Source organism: Aphelocoma coerulescens, chromosome 11 (genome assembly GCF_041296385.1).
Source record: "Aphelocoma coerulescens isolate FSJ_1873_10779 chromosome 11, UR_Acoe_1.0, whole genome shotgun sequence".
Classification (NCBI taxonomy): Eukaryota; Metazoa; Chordata; class Aves; order Passeriformes; family Corvidae; genus Aphelocoma; species Aphelocoma coerulescens.
Genome location: NC_091025.1, coordinates 3,329,401 through 3,354,494, shown reverse-complemented (window position 1 = coordinate 3,354,494; position 25,094 = coordinate 3,329,401). Strand labels below are relative to the sequence as shown.

The 25,094-nt window shown below is 40.3% G+C and overlaps 1 protein-coding gene across 1 annotated transcript in view; it reads left to right on the top strand.

Annotated features, from left to right (window-relative positions):
• Positions 1–25,094, top strand: part of USP10 (ubiquitin specific peptidase 10) — a 47,427-nt gene that overhangs the window by 6,100 nt on the left and 16,233 nt on the right. Inside the window, exons 2-4 of the mRNA XM_069026418.1 lie at positions 13,597–13,665; positions 16,599–16,644; positions 21,224–22,249. Coding sequence (XP_068882519.1) covers positions 13,597–13,665; positions 16,599–16,644; positions 21,224–22,249 — 1,141 coding nt within the window. The remainder of the gene's footprint in view (positions 1–13,596; positions 13,666–16,598; positions 16,645–21,223; positions 22,250–25,094) is intronic.

Below are 25,094 nucleotides of genomic sequence, written 5' to 3'. Positions count from 1 at the left end.
ACTTTCTGTTCTGCCGCCTTTGGGATACAAAACCAAAACCACGACTGTTAGAAAATGTCTGTGGAGCACTGCAGTTAATTGATACAAAGTTGGGAAAAAAGTCGAAGACAACTTATTGAGGCAATTTCCACTTATTTAGGCAGTGCTCACTTTCTTCTCAGCTAAGGGCTGTGACCGTAGACCATTGCCCTCAACAAGAAGTTTAAGCTTCCACATTTCACACATAGTGAGAAGACAACAACAAAAAAAGGGTTTCTACAGTTAGTGTGCTTTCAGAGCAGGCAAGAATGAAATACATAAAATTGTCATCCTGGCATTGCAAGCAACAGAAAATGTAAGTGAAGCAGAACCAGAAGTGTGAAAGAGGAGCAGTCAGCTTTCAGAGCAGAAGAAATAAAGCTGTTGAGTTTGCTCCTGTCAACAGGTTTGTGGTCTCAGTCTCTTGAACTTCATCGTCGTCCAAACACTGCACTGGACTGTGGTGGTCACTGGGCTGTGGTGGTCACTCTTGTTGCTATGAGTCCAGAAAGCAGATGCTGCCATGGTGTTTCAGGTACTGCCACTGCTCTGAGTTTTCTGAATTGGGCAGGATAAAGGCAATGGACGCGTATTACACTTAGCACTAATGATTGTCACATTAAGGCAAATATGATTTTCTGGTTTGGTGTAATCACATCCTTAAAATAGAGATTCCCCCGAGTTCTCATCAGTGTTGAGCCCTGTAATGATGTGGTAGGGCAGTTGTGCACATTTTTTCCCCTTTGCTTTGTGCTGTTGGCAGTGGTGGGTACCAGGGGCTGCAGCTGGGTCAGAGGGATCCCTCCTGCCCCACAGCAGTGCTCCAGTGGGGGCTGAGCTGTGTGGCCTGGGTGTTTTGATGGTAGTGTGGCTTCATAGTTGTAGTTAAAAAAGAGATAAGCTAAGAGCAAATGTGTTTTTTAACCGTTTGATTTGCAAACCAATTTTTTTCCTAAGTTTATTTTGTGACAGCTTAAAATAAAAAGCGCTTCTAATTAGTGAAGAACTGCTTCTCAGGTCTGATTCTGGTCAGGTCTGAGTGTCCAGCACATCCAGTGTGTTTACTGAGTAGCCAGCAATATTTGATAATGGCAGACATCACTAATGTAAAACTTAAATCAGTTTGTATTTTCTAGTTCAGTTTGTGTTTTCTGTCTTATTTGGAAAACAGCCATTTTGAACAATTGTGTGAGTAACTCATTGCTTTACTGAATGTCATTATGATTTTCAAGATTTTTTAATTAGATTTCGAACCAAAAGAGGCATTGTACAGCCCCATGAGAAGCATGTTCTTCCAAAATCTGCCTAAATTGGTGTTGTTCGAAAATGGAAAGTATTATAGGTTCAGAGTGTGAAGAAGTGAGGGTTGAGGGTGTGGTTTCATGGTTGTTGCTCAACCTTGTCTGCATTGTGGGCCAGATAACAATTTGATAGTACTTCTGTGGGGGTCTCTAAAGCCATGGATGGATGAGGGAGAGGAGAGAAGGAGGTGCTGGAGTTGCAGAGGAGCTGGTGGAGGTGGGGTGGGAGCAGGGAGGTTGCAGACCGAGCAGCTCCTGCCCCTGCCCCTGTCCCTGCACTGAGGAAGCTGAAGAGCCAGTGCAGAGCTGCATTTGCTCCCTGCTGGGTGTTGATGTTCCTGTTCAGAGACGCCTGGATGAACAGGCCAAGGAAGTGGTGACTCAACTCCTGCCTGCATGGAGGGTACATGAGCTATGAGTGTACTCTGATCTCTGAGCATTGGGGGCTTTATCAGTTCATCAGTACGTTCTGGTTTAATTCCTTTTTCACCTTCAGAAAGCAAAAGAATTTCAGTATCTTTGAGACTGTAAATGTGTTGGGAAATATCTGGAGTGCTGTGCGTTCTGTTCATTCATATGTGCAAAAGAATTCTGCATGCTAACAGAAGATCTTGTACAAGGAAAGACATAAAGTAGCAGCATTATCAGTGTTAGTCTTTTGAAATGAGCTGCTTAAAAAAAGTCTTAAAATTGTCAAAGCTTTCTTGCAGTGTATCTACTGCCCTACTCATACCCAGTTTTTAATGCTGTCACTTAAAAATGAGTGTTTAATATGCTTAGTGTTTGGGGTGTGGTGGCAGCAGTGTATTAATCTGTGCATTTAACAGTTATGTTGCATCTATGTAAAATTGTTTTGCAGATACTTAAGCTCTAAAACTGTCTTGGGAGGCGGTGGCATCTGTGTGGTGTCCCAATTTTCATTTTAACTTGCAAACCCCTTTGAAATACAACGTTGCTGTCACGAGCTTTGCCAGATCCTCACAGGTTTCTGCCTGCCACACATTGGGCTGATAGAGGAGGTGGATGGCTGAGAATTTCCTGAGAATCAGAGCATGGGATGGTGTCCTCATGGGACATCCCCCATCCATGTGTGTCACCTGGTGAAGTCCTAGAAGGGGCTGGAGTTCCTGCAGGAGAAAACACAGTAAGAACCTCTGCAGAACTATTACTCTCAAACTTCAGCTGATGCAGAACTTAAAATATTGGAGACTTCATTATGTAGTGGTAGTTGTGTTTCTTTTCTGTGATCCCCGTGAGTCATTTACCAATCATTGTATTTTTCACATATTCTCTAGTTTATTTTTGGCTGTTTCTCTATGAGATAACCCATTTTTGGCAGGTCACAACTCACAGAGGGGAAAGTCTCATTCTTCCTTGTTCCTGGCCACTTGTATATTTTGTTTGACACTGGTTCCTCACTGCCTTAACACTCCTTCCATCAGTGGAAAAGTAAATTAAAAAGTCATCTGGATCATTTTTTTCTCAGTTTGACTGTAATCACCTCTGTGATCCTTCAACATGTGGAGAAGAGGTGAGACTGTGAATCCAGCAAAATGCTGTAAGCATTCAACTCTTCAAAAATTTAGGGTTGAGATGTGTAGGCCATCAAAAGAGGTATATGAGTCCTGGGTAGGTGGGCTTAGCTGCTTTCCAGAAGTGCTAATCTGTATTCTTTGTCAGGATGGAGTCCAGATAGCTAATTTTTGCCTCACCTAATCTTAGCCATCTTAAATCCTGCCCTGAGTAATTGCTTGTGAAAAGCACTGTGTGGGTGACTGTCTGCTGAGGTGCTGTTAGAGATAAATTTTAGTTTTCTACAGTGTTTAGCTACAGTAATTCAGAGGCTATGCGTTCTTTTCCCACTTTTCTTTATATTCCACTGTGCTTTCCTGCTTGCTTGACAAATAGGAACAGCAATCTCCTCATACCCAGGGTGGAATTGTTCTCTGGGATAGCTCTGTATTGATCCTTTGAGGTATTTGTCCTCTGAAGATGAGAGTAGTGGAAATAAGCAAAGAAAATACCAAACATACACAGACTAGTGAGAATCAAATGAAGATACAAGCGGTCTGAATTTTTGTGCAGCTTTGCTTTTGATTGCTATATTTTGGAAGTATAATTTTTAGTGTAATTTCCATACCTTAAATAATAGGGGGCCATCCAGAATGCTGGTTACTGTATCTGCAAGGTTGGCACCTTCACCTGCATGGGAAGGGCACTCACTGTTGAGGCACATGGAGCAGCTCACAGGAGAGGGAGTGTGAGATACAAACTGCTGTAACTGTGTTAAAGAGATTCCTCACAACAGTTAGAAGGATTACGTGACTCCAGAATTTTGGGTGATAGTTCAGCTGTTGGAGGGGAGAGTGGTCTGGCAGGCACAAAACCCATTATCAATTTCTTTTTTTCTCCGTTGCTGTCTCCACCAATAATCCTTCAGATCCTCTGTCAGCGCTTCATCTAACTCTTGTTCCTCATCCTTGGCCTCATCAAGCCAATTGTAATATTCTTGAACTATTTAAAACGTGCCCATATTTAATCTGTTTCATTTCTTAAAACTCAGGTTCTTGCACTTTTTATTCTTAGAGCTCTACTTCTGTTTTTTTCTTTTTAATAACCTCATCCAAGTCCAGATCTATTAAGTTTTACTTCTTTAAACCATGGATTTGAAGGGTAAAAGCAGTCTGTGAGGTAAATTCAGGTATAGTAAGAACAGAAGAAAGGCTTTGCTCTGCCAGGGCAGTGCCAAGCAGCTCTGCAGTTCTTGAAACATTCCAGGAAAGCCGGTCTTTGTTCCAGCAGCCCAGAGCATCCTGTGTGGCCAGGGTAGGAATGTGCTGGCTCCTGGATACTGCGGACTGTGGGGATGGTAGGAAAGAGGCATGTCCTGGTTTTCCACCTGAAGGAACTGAGAGGAGCTTGTGGAAAACAATCCTTCAGGATCTTAGCTGCTAGAATAGCTGCTAAATAAAGATTTTGTAAACCACAGAAAAAGGTGGATTTATGCAGCGTGCCTGCAAGTTGGGTGGACAGCTGTGAGGTGTTCCAAGGCAATTTGGTATTTAATGTGGCCAAAGCTGTGTTCTCCAAATGCAGAACTGACTTTACCACTGTATTCTTAGAAGTTCATCCCACTCTAGGTGTCTGCCACTGAAGGTCGCAGCCCTAATGATTTTAGTTTGGCAGAGGGAAAAAAAAAAGTGCCAGCACCAAGGGTTTTCTGCTGGGAAGTATTAGATAAAATTACTAAGGGATTGTTTCGCCTGCCCCACCTGTAATAAAATAGTAAACTGGCTGTGTTCTTGAGGAACTTCATGTTCCAACTTCTCTCTCCTCAGAGCTTATCATGCAGTAGTAAATCAGAATAATGCAAGTCTTAATTATTTTTGTACTTCATTGTAGCTAGAGTTTCCAATTTGCACATCGACTCAATAACTAGTTCAGTGCAAGAGGAGCCTGCAGAGCTTGAAGTAAATGTGTTTGCTGAATTATGAGCAACCAGCCTGGAGCTGGTGTTTTCAAAATTTAGAAAGGGTGTGAAGATAGAGCCTTGGCCAGAGGTGTTGTACCAACCACTGTGCTTGAATTCAGAACTGAGGAAGGACCAGCTTCCCCGTTTGGGAAGTATTTATTTTTCATTTGATATTTGTGAGGACTGCCAGCTTGGAGATTATGATAGGAAAGTATTTTTGTTTGGCTTGTATTTAAATTTAACATTGCAAGAAAACAGATAGGAAAATGTTACTACTTATCTTTATCACAGGCAGATGTTCTGTGGGTTTGTAGTGGTGGTGTCAGAAATTCCTTCTTTTACTCTCCAAAGAGCCAAGAGTTGATGTAATCACCTCTCACAATTCAGTTACCTTCCCTCTTGCCTGGAATGCACTTTCCAGGTATTCCTGCTGTAGCCCCACAATGCTTGCTCTTCATTGCAGCTCTTGTTTACAGCATGTATGTTCCTACCTTAGGTCCCAGGGGAAGGTGCAGGGAAGGCATTTTCTAAATACCTGATGGTGTGTCATAGGATGCAAATTAAAAGTTGTATAGAAAATGTGGATACAGTTCTCCTGTCAGGGGCCACTGCTTTATGATCATATACAAATGCTGCAGTTACATTGCCCTCCTTGTGCTGTGATTATTTACAAAATAAGGTGGTGCCTGTTTTGGTGGGCTTTTTCTTTGTTGTTTTGTGGAACAGAAAAATATCATCTGGGGAGAATCTTAAATGTGAAGCAGCAGAGGTTTTCTGCTGGTGCAGTTCTGGATATGGGAAGATAGGGAACAGCTAAAGGGAACTTTCTGGAACAGCTCTCTCAGAAATGCAGTGGTGTCTGTGTAAGATGGGTTGGTTTTTATTCTTCCACTCCCTTTTTTCTCCCCCCTGCTAACTATACTGAGCATTTTAATAGACAACTTCCTTGGGCTGGATGCACTTTGTGGCAGCTGCTGTTTGAAATAGAGGAGTGCCAACAGGCACCTCATTATTGGAAATAGAATGAGGAGTGTACATAAACAGAACTTGTTTGGGTGTAAGAAATTGGCTCGTCTTTTGGCAGGGTTGTGTATGGTTATTGTTCAGTTTGTTGCTCTGACTTGAAATACGTTGTATAATTGATAAAAAGAGCACAACCTGCTCTGCTTTTGTGAATATTTGTGTTACAATATTCAGGATAAACTGCTGAGATCCATGTTGTGCCTCCTTTATTACATCAGGATGTAGGGGCCATTTGGTCATGAAACCTGTCCTTCCAGTAATGTGAGAGTCACAACTGTACTTCCCTACTAGCCAGAGATCTGGCTTTTCTTCTGAGCAGAAAATGACTTCTTGAGGATGATAATTTATTCTTTTTTTTTTTTCATGAAGGAATAAAACCCCTCAGATTTATTAATGTGAAATGTGTAGAAAATCTGTTAACTTCCTTCAGCTCTAAAAATTCTGTAATAAGATCCAAAACAACCCTGAACTGGGGAAAAAAAAAAGGGAAGGTTCAGTCATGCACTATATTTTTGAGCCTTTCATAGCTTAAATGGTGGGCAGGCGGAGTTGGCACTGACTCATGGGCTTAGGTGACCTACATTTACCTAGCTCTGATCTTTCTCCAGGCACTATGAAGATGTGTTAATGTTCTAGTTTTGAGCTGCAGGCTAATGATAAAGGACTGGCAGCTTCACTAAGAGTTTGCTTCTGATTTGTTTCATTTTCAACTGTTAAAAGTTTTGATATGAAACTGCTCCACCTTAAAGTACGGCTTCATTTCCATACATTTGTGTTTATAAAAGTTAGCTTTATTTTTTCATAAAGAGGATATATTGACATATGCTTTGCCTAAAAACACTACTATTGAGGCTGTGGTACAACTGTAAATACATGGCCAGTGGTTTTCTTAGCTCCTGGTTATGAGATGCTGGTTGTAAATTCAAAATCTAAAAAAAAAAAAAAAACAGGTTTGCTGTTGGGGCTCCGTTTTACAATTTTGTCTGTGCTTTTTAAAGCATTTTAGCAATAAGTTTCTTGAGATTCAGGAGTTTGTAAAGCCTTGTTGTCTCCAATTAAGTAATCATCTGTGTACTAAGACTTGATGAATTTCAGCTCAGAGGAAAGGACAACCTGAAGGAAGGCTGCTTTTTCCTACATTTTCCATAAGAAAGCTGATAAACCCTGAGATACTGGGAGAGAAGTAAGGGGTGAGGAAGCGATGCCCTGTTTGCTGAGGGGGTGACTAATGGGAGAGTGTTTTCTCTGCTAATAAAACCTGAGTGCAGTCATATGCATGTGCCCTTTTTTCCTTTCCAGAAAACACACTTCAGTCTGAATGCTTCCTTTTCCTCCTCTACTCCAGTCTGTCCCAGAGCTGTAAGAATAAGTCCACTTTGTAGGAGTAGCTTGGTGGGCAAGATTATATATATATAATAGATAGGGTAGGCATCAGCTATTCCATCATTTCAGTTCAAATGTGAACTGGTTTGACTTGTTCGACCTTCTGCTTAGACGTTTAGTGGTGGCAAGGAATAATCCAGCTGTAAAAGCTGTATTTTTAACTCCTTTATGGAAAAGCAGTTGAAGTGGGAGTATTTGCAGCTTCAACTAATTTGACTGAAGATCTGAAGCTGCTGGGTGGTAGATGAAAGCCACGTTAGTGCTTTCTGAAAGCTGAAGTTGACACTTCATTTTCCTGGCTTTCTTGTAGCACAGGTGATCCCAGGATGATGATGCATCAGCAGTGCTATTTCTACCCATTTTTCTAGGACAAGTAGCTGTGGAACACGTACTCATCCTCCTTATATTCCTCCAGGACAGTGTTCGTGCTGCTAGACAGGAACGCCAGTGGAGATTTCATTGCAGGTGGTGGGGTAACATTAGCATTCAGTTTTTAAAGTGGCTGGGGGGACCACAGCAAAAACCAGTCAGCATGGGGAGAGCTTGCAGGTCAGGTATTTTAACCCTTTGGGGTCTTTTTTCCTCTCCTTGGAATTAGTTCTGTTTCTGCTGCTTTTATCTGTATAGTTAAGATGCTGCTTGGTCAGTCACGGTGGTCAGTTATTACACAAATATAAAAGTACTTTTACTTTCATTCCTGAGTAGTAGAAAACATTTTTTGTGTAGATGTGTTTGGTTAATTCCTTTTCTGTAATTTGTGTTAAAATCTAGCTGCAGTTAATACCTTGAAGATGTAAAGGGGATGGTATTGATGAAATGATTTATTCCAAGTGCTGTAGAATCTGCTGGAGTGCAGCTGGATGTTACACTGCTGTAATCACGTTGGAGAGATTAAGTTAGAAACTGATTCAAGTTTTGTTGTGGCTGGAAACACCAGCAACTGACAATCAGCAGGATTTGGGATTTGCTCTAAGGAAGGTGTTTAACATGAGTATTTTTGTAAAGAGAATTAATGTTGGGAGGCAGGGACTTGATACAGGGGACTTGATTCCTTGCAGCATGTCAGACTGAACTTGGAAATCGGTGACAGAGGCTAAGGAGTGAGTTGGAAACACTGCACCAGCTTTAATAGTCCCATCCATTCAATATCCCTGACTTGTATTATAGAAAAAATACATTGCAAATATGTTACACTTTTAAGGACTTTCTCATCTGCAGAGTATTTGTGTAATATTCTAGTTAAAATTTTAACTGGAAGGAGAGAGTACAGATGCGGCTCTCTTGTTATCCTCTCTTCAAGTAACACAGGAGGCAGTTCAGAGCTACAGTTTTAACTGGTTCTTTCAGTTATTTTTAAGAATTTAGTTGTTTGGGGGTTTTTGTAGTCCCAAGAGTTGTATGACAGTATTTTACATTCAGTGCCCAAACTTCAACTGCAAAATCTTGATAGGTGGAAGTAAGGCAGAGAAATTAAACTTGAAGTACTGGAACATGCATGTCACCAGTAGCTTCCTGAGAAAATATACCATTCTAGAATTGCATAAAATATGTTTAATTTTGCAATTTTTTTCTTTAGTTAATGTGCTGGTTGTTAGTGTTAGTATTTGAAGGGAAAGATTTTAGGTATGTCCTGTCTAAAACTACCTCATTTTTAAGGTTCATTCAAGCATTGTTAGTTTTATTTTCATCCTTGGTCTCATACATGTGACATCTGCAAGAAGAGATTCACATTTGAAAACTCCCAGAAGTTCAGAACTCGTGTATGTTGAAACCAGTATTTAAAAAAACAGAGTGGAAAGCACCCCTTGTGAATAATTGTCTCTTTTAAGTGATTGATTATGAAACCTCAATATGGAAGATACCGGATGGAAAATACATAAATACGTGATTGTGCAGTGTAAGCAAAGTATTTTATTATGTTGGTGTGTGTTTACTCACATCAGTTAAATCTTGGTAATTTTAGTGTGTTTGTTAACATTGTACATTTCTGGCAAATGGTCAGTTTGGGTTACAGTTGAGAATTGCAGAATGGAAGAGATCCATCAGTATGTTTTGGGTTTGGTGGTGTTTTTCTATTCCAAAGGAGAAGTTTGATAGCACTGACAAGGAAGTGGAAAGGTAGCAGAGGTAGAGCTGTCCTGTGTATCTCCCCTTTCCAAGAATTCCACAAAGCCTCATTCTTTCCACACACCCCTGCCTCCCCCCAGAGGAGGTTATTATTTTCCATCTGTCTTTTTATACAGTTGCAACTGGAAGGTCATTGGGGTTTGTTTGATACTGTTTTGATACTGCTCTTAGTTTGTGACAGAAATCAAGCTCTCCAGGCTGAGGTGTCCTAAGGGACCCTTGAGCACACTCAGTGCAGGATCAGTGATGGCTCTGCAGAGTTAAATCATCTGGAGAGGAGAGGGACGAGTGCATGTGAAATACGTGCTCCCAAAAACGCCAGAGGATTCCTTCACAGGAGCCAGGACAGACAGCTCTTACATAGGTTGTGGAAAGGGTTTGAGAAGGAGAGGGAGGGCAGATGGGACTGAGTTAAGCCTCTTAGGGATTAGGTATCTTTAAAAGTAAGTCTGGGGGTATTGTTGCATTCAGAAAATTTCAAAACTTTCTCCCAATGTTCTCTTCAGATTTTCTTCCAAATTCAGTCTTGGTGTGAGACTGGATCTCCTAAGCTTTATTCCTGTCTCCTGTGAGTAAACACTGACACCATTGACTAGTGTTTAACATGCTTTTCAAGCAGCTGTGTTTTTTCTGAGGCTATAAATCTAAGTCAATTTTTGAAATCAGGAATTGAATGTTAAACAGTGTTGGAGAAAGCTTGATTTTTTTTTTTTTATTTTGTCTTAACAAGAAATTTGTAGAGAGCTATTAATTAAAGTTCAGCTTTCCATGGATAAAGTTTTTTAATATTTTGGGTTTGTATGTTGCCAGATCCCCTGAGTTTCTGTGTTATTGATAGGAATAGGCCTGGCTGTTGCTGTGTGGGCCAGGTGAGCTCTGTGCTCATGTGCAGTGCCCAACCTTTGCCCAGGGAGCTGTGCAGTTGTTGGTGCAGGTGAAAGGCTGTTGCTGCCTTGGCACAGCAGTGATGGTGCAGGACAAGCAGCTTATCTCGGGCACAGCACAATCTCTCACCTGCTCCAGGGCTGACCCTGGGCTTTCTGTGTCTGACTCCCACTTCTCCTTGGAGCTTGTGAAGTCTGTCTGTTATCCCTGACTGGGACCTTAAAGTAGTGTGACGTACAGGATCAGAGACTGAGACAGCGTGAGGCAGCTTAGTTGGGCATTAAAGGCATCAGTTTGATGTAGTCGTAATGGGTATGTGTTTGGTATGTGTTTCTTGCACCCTTGAAAATACTAAAATTGGAATTGAAATCATCTGAAATGGGTTTGGCCAAGCTTTGATACGTGCTGATGTATCTCTGCCATGTGTTAAAATGTTATTTATAGAGTGGGGGAGAAATTAATGCTGATCGTGAGTAGCCTGGTAAGTTGTGTAAGTAATTTAATTAAATGTTTGATGTTCCAAGTATTAGATTTTATTTGTCAGGTTGGGGAAAAAGGCAACTTTGGGAATTTTGAGATTAGGTGGAGTAATTTTGAGGGTGCAGGCTAGGACCCCAAAAGCTCATGCTGATAATGAGGTTATTCTTGTAAGGGTGTGCTACTTTTTATAAAATCCTAGTCTTCTCTTGCTTAAAATTTCTTATTGGGCATTTCAGGTGCAGGAAAACCTTCTAAATTTGAATTAATGGTGGAGGGTAAGTAGTGCAGTAATGCTGATGCTGTTTCAGAGCTCGAACAATTATTTCCTTACACAGGTAACTTGTAGAGTGCCAGGTACACTGATTCCTTGGGCTGGATACATGGATGGGATGGGTGGATGGACAGCAGGCAGGGAGTTACAGTGTCTTTCAAATTACTTAAAATACATTGGTTTTTCCCCCTCTGAATCCTTTATTTTTTGGTAGAGATTGTTATACTTGCCAAGGGATGTGATATCATGGTTCTTTTTCACTTGAATGCATAGTTGTGTCTCGAAAAGGGTAGAAAATTCTGTCCAGCTTGCAGAAATTATTTCTGGAGAGATGAGGCTGACTGGAGGCAGAGGAGGTTGGTTAAACTGGGCAGGTTTAATGTCATTGGTCCTATGGCCTCAGGTTTGTTTTGGAACAGTATTTTTCTCAGTTACTGTGCAGAGATCTTTTAACTGGTGACTTAATGCAGGTGTGAAGCATTGGTAAATAAAAACAAATAAATCAGATAAAATTCAGTTTATTTCAAGCCCAGATGGGATGGGTTTTTTGAGCTTTAGTCTGACTAGGACTAGATGTTGGTAAATATTTAAAGTCCTGTTTTAAATTATGCAGGAAGAGTTGCAAAGAGACAAATTTCTCTATATGAATACACCATTAAAACAGTTCATTAAAGTGGTATTAATGATCACTTTGTTCAATTTTTTGTCTTGTGTTTCCTTATTAAAAAAAAACCTCAGAAAGAAGTACCAGGCCTGTGATACTTTGCTTTAAAATGTTGTTAAATGACTGTATTATATTATTGCATGGAGGAATTAGGGTTGGATTTATGTAACTTTTAATAGACTACACTTGGGATTGTTTTGTTCTGTTGCATGACTGCATCAAAAATACCTCGTAAAACATAATTTAGTGATGAGTCAGCAAGTGATTTTCTTAGGTTTGTTTTTGGAATATGATGAGTTCTAGTTCATGTGCTGCTGAATAAAAATGCTTTGGTTATATTGAGAGCATAAACCAAGCCTGAGTCCTGTGCCAAGAACTGTGAAGCCACTCGGGTACAATTTAGGGATCTGTTGGGTTTGGGGTGTTGGATTCTCCCTTGGTGGGCAGCAGTTGGCTGTGGGAAGAGTTTTTGAAGCATTAAATGTTTAACTGTTCTTCACCCTTTGAATCACAGATGTTCCAGTTTGTTTTGACTGATAGAGTTGTTTGTAGTCTAAACTAGATTACATTACTATGTTTTTAAAAACCCTGAAGGCCATTAAAATGGGCACACACTGCCACATGTAAAAGTGATGTGTGATAAATCACTTTTTGTGTAAGAAAACTATGGTTTGTAATTGCTGTGGAATTTGGCTTTCAGTTAAGCTTTGAAATTTCTGAGTGTAGATGGCTGTGAGTCGTGTAAACAGCAAGTTCCATTGCAGTAAATGACCTAAACTCTGAAAAAAGTCCCGTGATTGGGTTATTGTGTGTGCAGTGTGTGGTGGCAGCCTGTGCTTCAGAAGAGATGATTTCCCAGATTTTAGGAATTCTTTTCTCTGGCTCAACTCCCACTCTGGTTTGTTGTATCTTGATACAGCCAAGCTGAGGATTTACCACGAGCAAGACTTGACTCTGCTGAAAAAGCTTTTCTGGTGGGAGGCTGGAGGAGAGCAAAGAATTGTGCAGAATGACCTTGGGAGAACACGGAGATAAATGGGAGTGGGGACTGTGATGTTCTGGGCCAACCTGACCTGCTTTCATCCACAGCACTTCTGACTAGTGACTCCTAAAGTCAATATCCTTCCACATGCCAAGAGTGGCGTTTTTCAGTCCTCTTTGTCTGTTTTGTCAGTTTATTCAGCTCCTTGTTCAACTTCTTTTTGTCCTAATATCTCTGCCCTGAGCGTTTGGGTGCTATTCAGTCAATTACAGCTGGAGGTGGAAGTTTGTAGAAACTTCCAGGTGCTGTGAAATGCCAACAGGTCAGGCCTTTTTATTGGGAATCTTTTCTTTTCTGTAAATTAAATATAAACTCTCACTTTAGTGTAATTTTCTTTGTGGTCTTGTTAGATACTTTTTTTCAGAGAGTGTCTAGATGCAAAATACCTGAAAAGCTGCAGAAAGATGGGGAAAGATGTTTTATCTTAGGTTTGTTATGGAGAGTTCCTGAAATAACAAAATCATGATGTTTAGACTTTCTAGGCAGTTTCAGTTCTGTGCTTGACCTCTCAGGTATACAGTAACTCATCAGTTTAGCAGAACTCTGAAGACGTAATTCTTGGGTTATTTTCTGTTGTGAGGGGTGTCTTTAGAAGGCAAACCAGCCTTTGTGTGGAGCTTGTATGAACTGGTGCAACTCCTCACCCTGCATGATGATTTTATACTGGTCACAGGATGAGGAGCAGTTTGTGGTCACCTCCAATGGGAATTTGAAGGAAAATGCTTTGTATACGGTTTCAGAGCTTAAAGTTCTTTATAAAGATGTGGGAAGGAACCAAGATGGGAGTTGGGATGCAAACAGGTAGAGTTTCTGACTCCCAGCACATGGGTCTTTCTAAATTCTAGTATCTTAATGGATTTTAATATGAATTTATTAATTGTATTGAATATAAATAGTCCTTTAACAAAGATCCTTCTCTTTTATTTTTAGTATATTTTTGGGGAGTTCAGCCCTGATGAATTTAATCAGTTCTTTGTGACTCCACGATGCTCTGTTGAGGTAAGATCTACTTTAAACTTGTTTTGGAAATAACATTTGAAAGCTCCATCTCTTGTGTGAATTTGAAATACAACAATACACATACTTCTTTATCATTCACTTGGCTTTCTAATTTACAAACTGAAGATATTATTCAGTAGTCTTCATTCCATGTATGTGGATATTAAGTAAATTTTTAGATATAAATTAATGATTCCACCTTCTGGTTGTCATCTTTCAGAGCTGGAGCAGCTGACAGTAGTGGTAGGATGTTGACAATGAGTTTTCCAGCCCTGTACCTCAGCTTTGGTGGAGTTTTTTTGAGGGGTAGATACTGAGAACTTGCCCAGCAGAGTTCTTGATTGTAAAGTGGACTTTTAAGTCTTGGGAGCCTTTTGAAGCACAGGGATTCTTAATATTTTTGGCCAGGTGAAGCACTGCTAACCCTCAGAGCTGTGCTCACAAGGAAGGATGTATGTGAGGTCTGAGAAGTGCATCAATAATGAACTAATTAGAGTGACAGAGAGAACCACAGAGTGGAAACAGTTGTCTTTGTGTGTTCGAGTTCATTACCCACTCACATAGTGTTGTAGGCTCTTATTCTCTGTAGTTCTTGGTAGAGAATGATGAAACCATTTTCCTTTGCAGGGAAGAGTTTTATCCCATTGTCCTAATCTCCAGACTTGAAAAATAATTTTCCTCTGGGTCAATTTCCATGTATTTCCTCCAGACATTTCCATTCAAACATTTCAGTCATGCTTCCATCCTGCCCTCTCAACATAAAGGAAACTAACACTTGAGCTGTAGATGGGGAAATCCTTTTGTCACAGTTTGCAAACCATTGTTAATGTGACTTAGCTTCCTGTAGCTTAATTTTCTAAGGATAATTAGTGTAATAAACTGCTGAACAATGAAAGGGCACGAAGGGAATGGGGTGGGGTAGGGAGTGAGGGAAGTTCAGTAAGGAAAAAGAGCATTTCTGCTCTTTTAGGGGGAGAGCTGTGTCTCTGGTCCATGGGAAACAGAAGAGATCTTTAGGTAATACTTGGTAGCTGTGATCATCTTGCTGTTTTCCCACCATAAATGCAGTCCCACAGCAGTGGGACATTTTCATCCCATGAAATGTCACCTGAAGTGCCCCTCATCAGCTGTTCCAACACTCACCTTGGGGAAGATGAAAATCCTGTCTTGACTTCTGCAAAGCTGTTCTCTAAGTGTGAACCTGCAGCATCTGAACCAGTGTGACTTCATTTTCTGTCTCAGTGTACCACTTACTGGTTGGCTGTCAAAACAAAGAGCTGTTAAACGATGTTCCTTAAGTTTGTCCTTGATCTGGTTCAGTTCAACGTTTTAATTACCTGGATGGTGAAATAAAAACGATGCTTATTAGTTTTGCACTAATTGGTGTAAAAAATTGGTTTGAAAAAGGCAGGGTGAAACTCAAGAAGGACGAGACAGAGATGATAATGCTGCAGTGGTGTTTGACACACATCATGTTGGGGACAGTCCCGGCATGTGCTGGTGTCCCTCTGAGGTCTCTTAACCACAGACCCAAGGGAGTAGTTAAAGCTAAAGGTTGTCTAAAATGTCCCTTTTACATGTGACATTTGTGACACATGTTCTGTCTCATACCTGTTGGCTGAGATGGTTCACATGACCCAGTTGTGTGGAACAAGTCAGCTGTGCAAAGGTGCTTTTGATTAATCAGATATGTAGGGGACCAAGAGGCTGACTACTTTTTAAAAAATCTTTCTATTTTCTGAAGGTCTTTGATTGGGATAAAACCAAGAATTGCAAGGTTTATCATAAACTGTTTGTTATAGACATTTAGAGTAATATTTTTAGATCTAAAATTAGATTGAACCTGTGTTCAAAATTAATATGGATAGTAGGTTCTGGAGCTTGACCCACTGATTCTCATTGTTGACTTGAAAAGATGATATATTAAGATGTATTGAGGTTCATAAACCTCATGGATTTACAGCATGTGTGCTTTTTATATACTTTTGCAATGGAATTTCAGGAATATTTTTCTTGCCACTTCTGATGCACTGGTGTCTGCAGTGCATTAAGAAGGCAATATGTTAAGTATCTGTAGCTTTAGAGAACTGAAAACTTCAATAAAGAGATCCTTTATTTGTTTACACCATTGAATTACTATTTAGAATAGCACTGTAAAGCTGCACTGTCCCCTCAGTGTTCCATCTCCCACTGCAGAACTAGTTCCACGTTCTCCAGGGAGCTGCTGGAATGCAATGTGGCAACGGCTGCCAGTTTCTGCAGGCACAGGAGAAGCTTTCAGCTGCTGAGGACGTTTGGGGCAGGTCAGGGGGATGGGGGTTAGAAATTGCCCACGTGTGGTTACACCATAGCAAGGATTCTGTCAACCCCTGAGTCCATAAAGTGATGCCACTGTTTGGACGAGATGTATTTACAAACTCTGTGCTGTGAGTACATTATGCTTAGACTGATCAATGTGTTCAAGAATCCACCTTGGCTGAAATGTTTCAAGGACCACACTGGAGCAGGTTGAGAGTCAAAAGGTTTAGGTGTGATTGTTGGCTGTACAAAAGTTTGTTTCATCGTTTCACAATTTGGCCTATCCTCAGTTTTTGTAGAGAAAGAGGATATGTTCCTCATCCTAAAATCGGGGTGAGTTGATGAAGAAAGATCCTGATGCTGGGAGGTGAATTGCTTGAGAGGTTGGTGAGCCTGTAGTGTATAACCAAGATAATCTTTATCTTTCAGTACAGTGTGGTAATCTGCAAGGACAGCTGAAGGTGCAGTGTGGGATTTGATAAATATAGAAGCATGAGTTCAAGGCATCCTCTCCAAAAATCAAATCTCAATTATGATGTTATTTTTAAAGGATTCGGATGTTTCAAATGAAACTGATATCAAATGTTCATAGATTTGCTTTGCCTTTAAATAAGTTTCATTTCTTTTTTGTACAGCTCCCCCCATACAATGAAACAGTTTCATGTGGTATTAAATCCACAGGTAAGTTTCATGATGGTAAGAAATCAAGATTTTTTTTTTTTAAACTTCAAGGTTATGACACTTTATTGAGATTTACTGTAACCTCTCTTTAATTGTTAGAACTTGCTCAGCACAGGGATATATTAAACAGGTTGGTTTTTAAAATTCCTTTACTGAATGATATCTGCGAGAGGTTTTGAAAATCCTGCATTGAACTTCAGCTAATTACAGTGGACATCTTATTCCTCCTTGACTGTGCCACAGTCTTAGAGTCCTGTAGGATGTAGCTGTGAAAGTGAGTGGGGCTGAAGAGCCACAGCATGAGTATTTTCTAACAGTTACAGCAAGACTGCTGTGCAAGCAGTGCTCTGTTCTGTGCTCCCTTTGACTCTTGTTTCTGCCTGGCTTGGTTTTTTTTTTTTGGAGAATCCTGGTTTGGGTTTTTTTATATCTTGATGAAAGTGTGACAATGTAAAAATCCATTACAGATTCCCCCTTTTAAAGCTGTAACGCTCACAGGTCTCGTCTGCCTCAACTCATACCTCTTACAGCCTGACCTTACTTCAGAGTTATGAGAAATGGACAGGTAGGTAGGAGCTGCCCTGGGATCCTCACTCTATATAGTTTAAACCAAACTGTCACAGTATTTTAAGCAGCAGGTAAATTAGTTTTTGGTTTCCTCCTTGACAGAGGGGAGAGCAAGGAAGCTGAGAGCCAGATGTAAATGAAAATGACTCCAGATCTCCTTAGAAAATCATGCAAGTATCTGACTGAACATTTCTCAAAAGTAGTCAAAAGAGGACCAAACCACACATTAATGCTTAAGAACACCTGATCATTGTGCTTGGAGACTTTGGCCTTGCATTTAAAGATAAACAAGATAGGCAGTCAGAAAGAAGGACCACAGGTCCCATTTGAAAGCAGATCAGCAACACTTCTGACAATTCAGGAGTTTTATTTAGTACGAGACTAGTTTTAGGATCCTGAGTAGTTTTAAGTAGGAGTTAGAAAGGGTCTTTTAAAAGCCCATATGGTGTGAATTGTCTGTTGGTGACAGGGGCATCTAGTCATATATTGCTTTGTCTAACCGGATTAAAGTTTTGTTCTTTCAGACTGAGATTTTAATGTTCACAAGCCATACAGAAAGTTGGTTTGTACAAATGTCTTTCAGATCATTCCTAGACCTTGAGAGAACCCCTCCCAGCCCTGAGATTAGGTAATGACAGCAAATTAGGTTTTGCTTGAAAAATGTCTTTAACAAGCTTGCACTGTACTGTGCATGCACATTATCACTGTGATGGCTGCATAGGAAGCTGTGCAAACTAAACTGGAGTGCTTGTTTATGCAGAATATTTATAAATGATGACACACACTTACCATGTTACCATTCCCCATAGTCTTCATTTTTTTCCATACTTATCTTCAGTGTTTAACTTCATTACAGAATTAGAATATCTGTTAATACCTACTAGGAGTAATCAAATCATGGCTTAAGCTCTAATATGCAGAACTCTGTTCACACTAATTAGTACTGTGCATTCACAGATTCTGGGGTTGTACATAGACTGTCCTTGGAGCATCTGTCAGTGCTTGTTTCAATATGTGTGCTATGTTGTTCACGGCAGAGAGATCTGTTTCAGTCCATTCAGAAATAGAGCTGTGAACTAGGTTGAAACAAAGATGCCCTGAAGCAAAGTGGAAAGTCAAAACAAATAAGGAAAAAAAATTACCTCTTATTTTTCTCGAATGAACTTGTCAATCTTACAGCAAATGAGCTTCTGCCAGTCATTCCATAGACTAACTATACAGTAGCTACTGTTATTTATTATTCTAATCCTGCTGTAAGGTGCAAAGATTAATTGCTCAGTTGTAACTTCCTAATTTGTGTGTTAAATGCTACAACATCAGTTATGCTCTTGGCAAGGTTTCAGCCTACATCATTCATTGTGCCATAACTGTAAGGGATTTCTTCTGTTTTCTGCTCCCCACTAGCCCTGAGTGGGCTCTTGTGATTGTTTAGTGTACAGTAAACTGATAAATTCACCAAAACTAGAAAAAATGCTCCCTTAGATGATGTTTTTTGCTAGGTTAGCTTTGGGTCACACAAGTGCTGGGAGCTTGCTGGGGAGAGAGGAGCAGGACAGGGGTACAGATGTGACAGCTTGTACTTTGGGCTGTGATAGACTTGACTCGCCCATGAAGGGAAACCACATTCTTTGTTTTGAAGCAGTTATTGCATTTTTTAACGTGGATTTTGGAAAAGAAGTAGTCCTGGATTATTTGAAGTGGTAGGACTTGAAATGTGCCCAATAATTCATTTGTATCAAGGCAGGAGGAATATTGGATGTTACCAGTTGTTGCCTGTGCTTTGTGCTGTTGTAACAGAGGGTAGAAAGAACCAGCTCTTGGTTCATGCTTGAGCTAAGGAGTCACTCCATAAACAGATGAACTAATGAGGAGTGGTTTTGTTGTGGTTTTATATCCCTTAAATCCCCCAAAACTTTGCATTTGCAAGCAGAGAGAGCTGTGGCTGGTTTGGAGCTCTGTGTGCACAGCCAGCTCAGGCTCTGTGGCATTGACAGCCCCTGGAACAGGAGGTGCTGCCTGAGCTCTCCCAGCCCTTCCCTCTTCAGTGCAGATCAGGCACAGCTTCCCCCCTCCCTGGCTCCAGGCTGCTGATTTTTTAAAAAAGAAACTTCAGCCCTCTCTTCTGGGTGGTGATGGCTTGTCAGTGATTGCAGATGTGGTTGGTGAATGACAGAGAGGGTGTTAAACATGCTTTCTCACAGGGAGAGGGAAAAAAATCAGACATTTGAAATTCACTCTCTTAAGATGATTTAGAGAATCCAGATGTGTGTGGAATTTTTACCCTTTTTTGTTTTCAAAAAGTCTCCTTTAGTCTGACTGGCAACAAGATTGAAGTTGGTATGTGACGTGTTTGCTTCTCGTTTAGTCAGGTTAATAGATCAAAGCAGAAAAGCAATTAACATCTTTATAATTTGTTCTTAAATCATAATATGTTGGTATCGCATGGATAAGTCAGACCTCAACACATGTTGAATGTTTGTTACTCTTCATTTGATATTAAAAAATACAGATTCTTGTTCCTGTCACATTTTTTAAAGCTAAAATATTTGTTAGCAGACTTTTCTAGAAAGTATCCAGAGAGTTGCAAAACTCTTCCATTGACAGTCGTATATCAAAATATCCTCCACTAGATTGTTTTCCCATAGGATTATTTCCTTAGGTGTGTGAATGAATAACTTCTTTTCTGGGAACTGTTGGTTGCTTTTTGTTGTGTTTAAAAAAAAATCCACCTCATTTTAGTGAGTCTGTGGTGTACTTGAAAATATTCATTTGTCGACATGTCATGCATAATGTAAGTTGCACAAAGTCTTAAAAGTTTAGTGGTGTATCCACTTACATTCCTTTGGAATTAATATCTAATGTTGTTTGGTTCTTCAGCAAGTCTTAAAAATTGGCAATGCGTGTTTCAGCCCCCATCGTTGAGGAAACACAAAATACTAAAATGTAATGTCTTTGAAACAGTAACATAGATACCATAAAGACCTACAGAGCTTTAAAATGTCAGCTCACCTTCAAAATTCCTGAAACTGTTTCATTAATTTTGTATCTTTAATTGATAGTTACAGAAATAGTTGTAGCTGAAGTATTCAGTGTTACCAGTTAGCACACATACATTATAACAATAAATTCGGTGAAATTGCAGAACTTGGTGATTGAAAATATTTTGTGATACTGCAGCGTGCCATGAGAATATTTCTTAGTGTTTCTTTAGTTCCAAGGCAAATAAATAAATCAATAAAACAAAAAAACCTGTTCATAATTTTTAGATACAACTCCTATATACAAGTTGAATGTTGATTTTATGTTGAGGAGTATCTGTTGTATTTCATGTCATAAAATCCTGGACTTGTATATATCATTACTCTTACATAGTAACAAATCCAGTTGTGATAAAATTAAAGAAGTTATCAATGAGCCTAGAGGTTCAAAAGCTTTAATTGCAGTGTTCCACAAAAGCTTTAATTGCAGTGTTCCAGGCAATTAATGAAAATATTTTTCTGTTATTAAGGATTGTGATAAATCTTTGATTGTGATAAATCACACCAGGAAAACCAAACCCAGCCCCTCAAGAACCAAACCTCAGATGGGGAAAAGTTAAAAAGGCAAAGGCTTAGATTTTGTAATTGTCAGTTGAACAGACTGGCTTGAGAAAAAGCGTGGAGTTAAGTATTACACCATATTTTATAGGCAATTATCCAGTAATTAATTTATTGCAGATTATTCCTATAGTCATTGGACTTCAATAGTTTTCCTTAAGAGGTGACTTTAATAGGGGTTATGTGCAGGAGCTGTTGCAGTGATTTGGAAATTACATAACTCTGGTTAAGAAAACCAGAATCTTTAAGAAGATGATCTTATGAAAGCCTTCATGATTGAGAATGAGAATTACTTTTGTTTGGGGAAATGTAGTTTGTTTTTGGAGTTACAGGAAAATAGGGAGTTTTTTTTCCTTGTTTTTGTAGCTTTTTGACTCAGTGTGATTCTCTTAACAGATTTGCTTTCTCTTGTCCAGGGGAAGAGTACCAGAGAATTGAATTTGGTGTTAATGAAGTTATTGAGACTCAATCATCTGTCCTAAATAACACCGACTACAGTATTTCAAGTACTCTGAATCCTCAGGCTCCAGAATTCATTCTCAGCTGTGCACCTGCTCAGAAAACTCCGGATGATGCTCTCAGCGACACAAACTACAACTCCATTGACTGCCAGTTCAGTGACCCCACCCTGGCTCTGGAGAGCGGCTCCAACGCTGAAAACGACAGCTTGGCTGGAGGCCTTGGGCAGAGGGAGCGGAAAAAGAAGAAAAAAAGACCCCCTGGATACTACAGTTACTTGGAAGATGTCCCTGACGGCATGGCTGCCCCGGAGGCGCTGGTGAACGGCCACGCCACGGCCGCCGGACTCAACAGCCTGAGTGCGGAGGACACGGAGCTGGCAGGAGACCTCCCCTCCCTGGCCACGCCGAGGACTTGCAGCAGCCCCGCCAGCTCTGTGGACTTCCTGGCCGGAGCTGCGTGTGCCGAGCCCGGCCCCGGCGCCGCAGCCCCCGGCAGGACTGCCGGGCAGCCCGAGGTATGCCGCCTTCCTAATTCTGAACAGTTTTGCCTCCCCTCAGAGGCCATCAGAGATAGCCCCCTAAGGACAGCTGTTGTACAGTCTTATGCTGGTACTGATACTACTGAAACTCTTGGCGTTACTAATGGACAAACACTTGAATCCTCTGGTGAGGACACAGCTGCCAATGGGGTAGAATTGCACACTGTGGAAAGCACTGACTCAGACCAAGCTAAGCCTGAGGAAGCTTCACCTACTACTGAGGCAACGGTCCCGCTTGCAGGATCAGTCCCTGTTAATCAGCCTGCAAAATCGTGGGCTAGTCTTTTTCACAATTCCAAGCCCTCTGCTTCCACATCTGTGGTCTATGTTGAGACTAAGTATACCCCTCCTGCCACATCTCCTCTGGTCCCTGAAAAACAGGTTGAAGTCAAAGAGGGACCTGTTCCAGTTTCAGAGGATCCTGTAGCCATAAAGATTGCAGGTATAGTTAATACACACGAGTGGATGTTACACTGGAAGGGTATTAACTCTGCTTGTAAACAGGAGTGTGCAATATTGATAGAGAACATTCCTCTGGTAAATGAGCCGACTGTTCAAACACTGCATGAAGGATGTCATTTGAATAAGCCAATTTGTATCCCCCTGAGTAAACATTCCAACCAGGCATTGCCATGTCATTATCCCAGATACGGTGAAACTACTGCTGCTTGTCAAACAACTTGTCAGACAGTCTGTGCAAGTGATCTGTGGTTTGAAATAGGCTGGTTGTGTTCAGCTCTGTCCTGTTATAAAAAGGAAAATATGTTAGAAAGGTTTGTTCTGAAAATGGTGTGTTATATTATCCAGTATTTGCAATTTTGCAGTGTATTCCATTACAGGAAGAGTGTTACTATTTTTATACCAAAGTAGCTGAAATTCCTGGGCACTAAACAGCAGCTGAAGCGTAATGTCTGCATGGGTCTTGCTTCAGAAATTTCTATTCAGGAAATAACCATATTTACTAAGATGCTGTTTGAGCAGTCTGTCCTTCCAATTTTAGCATTTTCTTTAACCATTACAAACAGTATTGCTTTATCCATAACCAGTGCTAGCTATTGCCAGTTGAAGAATTACCCTAAGGGGCTGTCCAGAGGGGACATCAGGACAGGGAATGAATTATGCAAAGGCTTTGATTCCTGGTCCTGTCATATTTTTCCTAATGGGAAATGCTAGAAAGTGCAGGAGGTTGTTTGTACAGATTCAGCCAGAAACTGTTAAGTTCTCCCAGTTGGGTGCATTTTGTGTCACTGGCTCATGAGTGTTTGAACCAAAGTAATTATTTTAAATCTGTGAAGTGGTCCATGTGTGAGAAGGCTTGTACAGAATCCTGCTGTTGATGCTACAAGCTAATTTACAAGTACAGTGCTGTTTTCAATGTGACAGCTTCAAGTCAGATTTCCACTCTTAACAGAGACCTGGAGATGATGTTGAGTGCCCAGAAGTGTGTGCTGCCTCTCCTTCCCTCCTTGCTCAGCAATGGTTTCATTACTCAGAATTGTCTGTTGAGAGAAAAGCTGTCAGAATAATTTATATTTCAGAGTGTTTTCCACTTAGGTGTCACAAACACTGTATTTTTATATATATATATATATATATATATATATATATATATATATATATATAAAAGCAGGTGATTACAGTCTGTATGAACCCATATGGAGAATGTTGTCTTAAAATCTCAATCTATCATTTGGTAATGATTTTTAATTTAAAACTATTTTGTGACAGTCATAAAGCTAGGATTGTTTGCCATTATAAATGGAAAAGGTTTATTATCTTGTCCAGGTTGTTCCAGCTCTAAGTTAACTTTCTAGACTTTCACTGTTTCTGTACTACTTTTTGCCACCAGGTGGGAGCAGAGCTTTTTATTTTGTCTTCAATGCAGTAAAACACAAATGTAACTTTTACTTCTGCACCTTCACTATTAGCTTGCTGTTTGGGCAGAGGAATAATCTGAGTATAGATAAAAGGAACTCATCTGCTCATTGTAGCTGCTTTAGGTAGGATCTAATGCTGCAATTCCTGTAACTCAGATGCTGCTGCTTTCAGTGTAAAATGTTCACTTGAAGATCTGAATGCCATGTAATCAGTTCTTTGCTGGGTGCAAAAAGGTGTTTTTATTTTCTTTGTATGTACTTGAGCGTTCTCTGTCCTGTTTGGAAAGCAGGTACCTGAGTGCTTTGTTCATACACCCACACTCAAAAATGTGTTACAGGAGTTCCAGTTCGTGATTTCCAGACAGATCATTTGCTCTGTTCTGTACATATTTAATTCCAAATCTCCTGCCTCGGTGAGCATCACTGTGTCAGGGTACATAGAGGTCTGTGTGTTTGTCAGAGAGAGCTGCTGGTGGGTGCCTTGTTTTCCCTGTGCCTGAGTTGAGATTGTCCTCTTGGACTTGCTGGGAATTCAGCAGCTTCAACTCATGCCAGTGGGAATGAATTTTTGACCCCAAGTGCTATTGGGTGCCGGACACAGGTAAACTCTACACCTGAAGTATCTTGAGTTAACAGGCAAAATTAATAAATCAAATTAACAAACAACCCAGTGTTGGAGTGCTGAGGTCCTTCTGTACAGCTTTTATTTAGGACAGGTGCTCAGCACACAAGAGGGGAAGTTGCTTTTCCAGGGACAAATTTCAGCTGTTATTACAAGAGAAGGTAACGATTCACAGCCACCTTGAAGCTAATGTAATGCTGCTTGATTCAGCCTGCAGAGATCTGTGGTTTCTTTGGCCTCAAATTTAGACAGAATCTACACAAGATGAGGAGGTGACCAGGACTAGAAAATAAATAGAACAGACAGATTTCATGTTAATCTTGATGAGAAATACTGAAGACTTAATTTTAACAAGTGTCCGAGATGTATCGGCTGTGCAGGTGCTGCACTTGTGTGTTTAGAAAGGGACAACTGTGGTAATTATGCACCACAGCCTAATTTAGATGCTAGAACAAACATTTAATAATGAATATCTAAGGGATAGTAAGGTTATAAATGGTATTGGTAAAAAATAAGACTCTTCAAGGCTTTACTTGCCACATTTCACAGTTGGTCCCCTACAATTATAACCTGATAATTAATAATGCCTTATGTAATGCTGTAAATAAGCTAAGGAAATAAGTGTTTGGAAAACTGTCAATTCTCTGAGTAGTCTTTTAACTGTTCTTGGTAATCTTAGGAAAAATTGCAGTGAAAGAATCTAAAACCATTTTCTGAATCCTGTTCTCTTGCAGTGTTTTCACTGTGGATGATGGAGGTAACAGTGCCCATAAAATCTGTTTACAGCA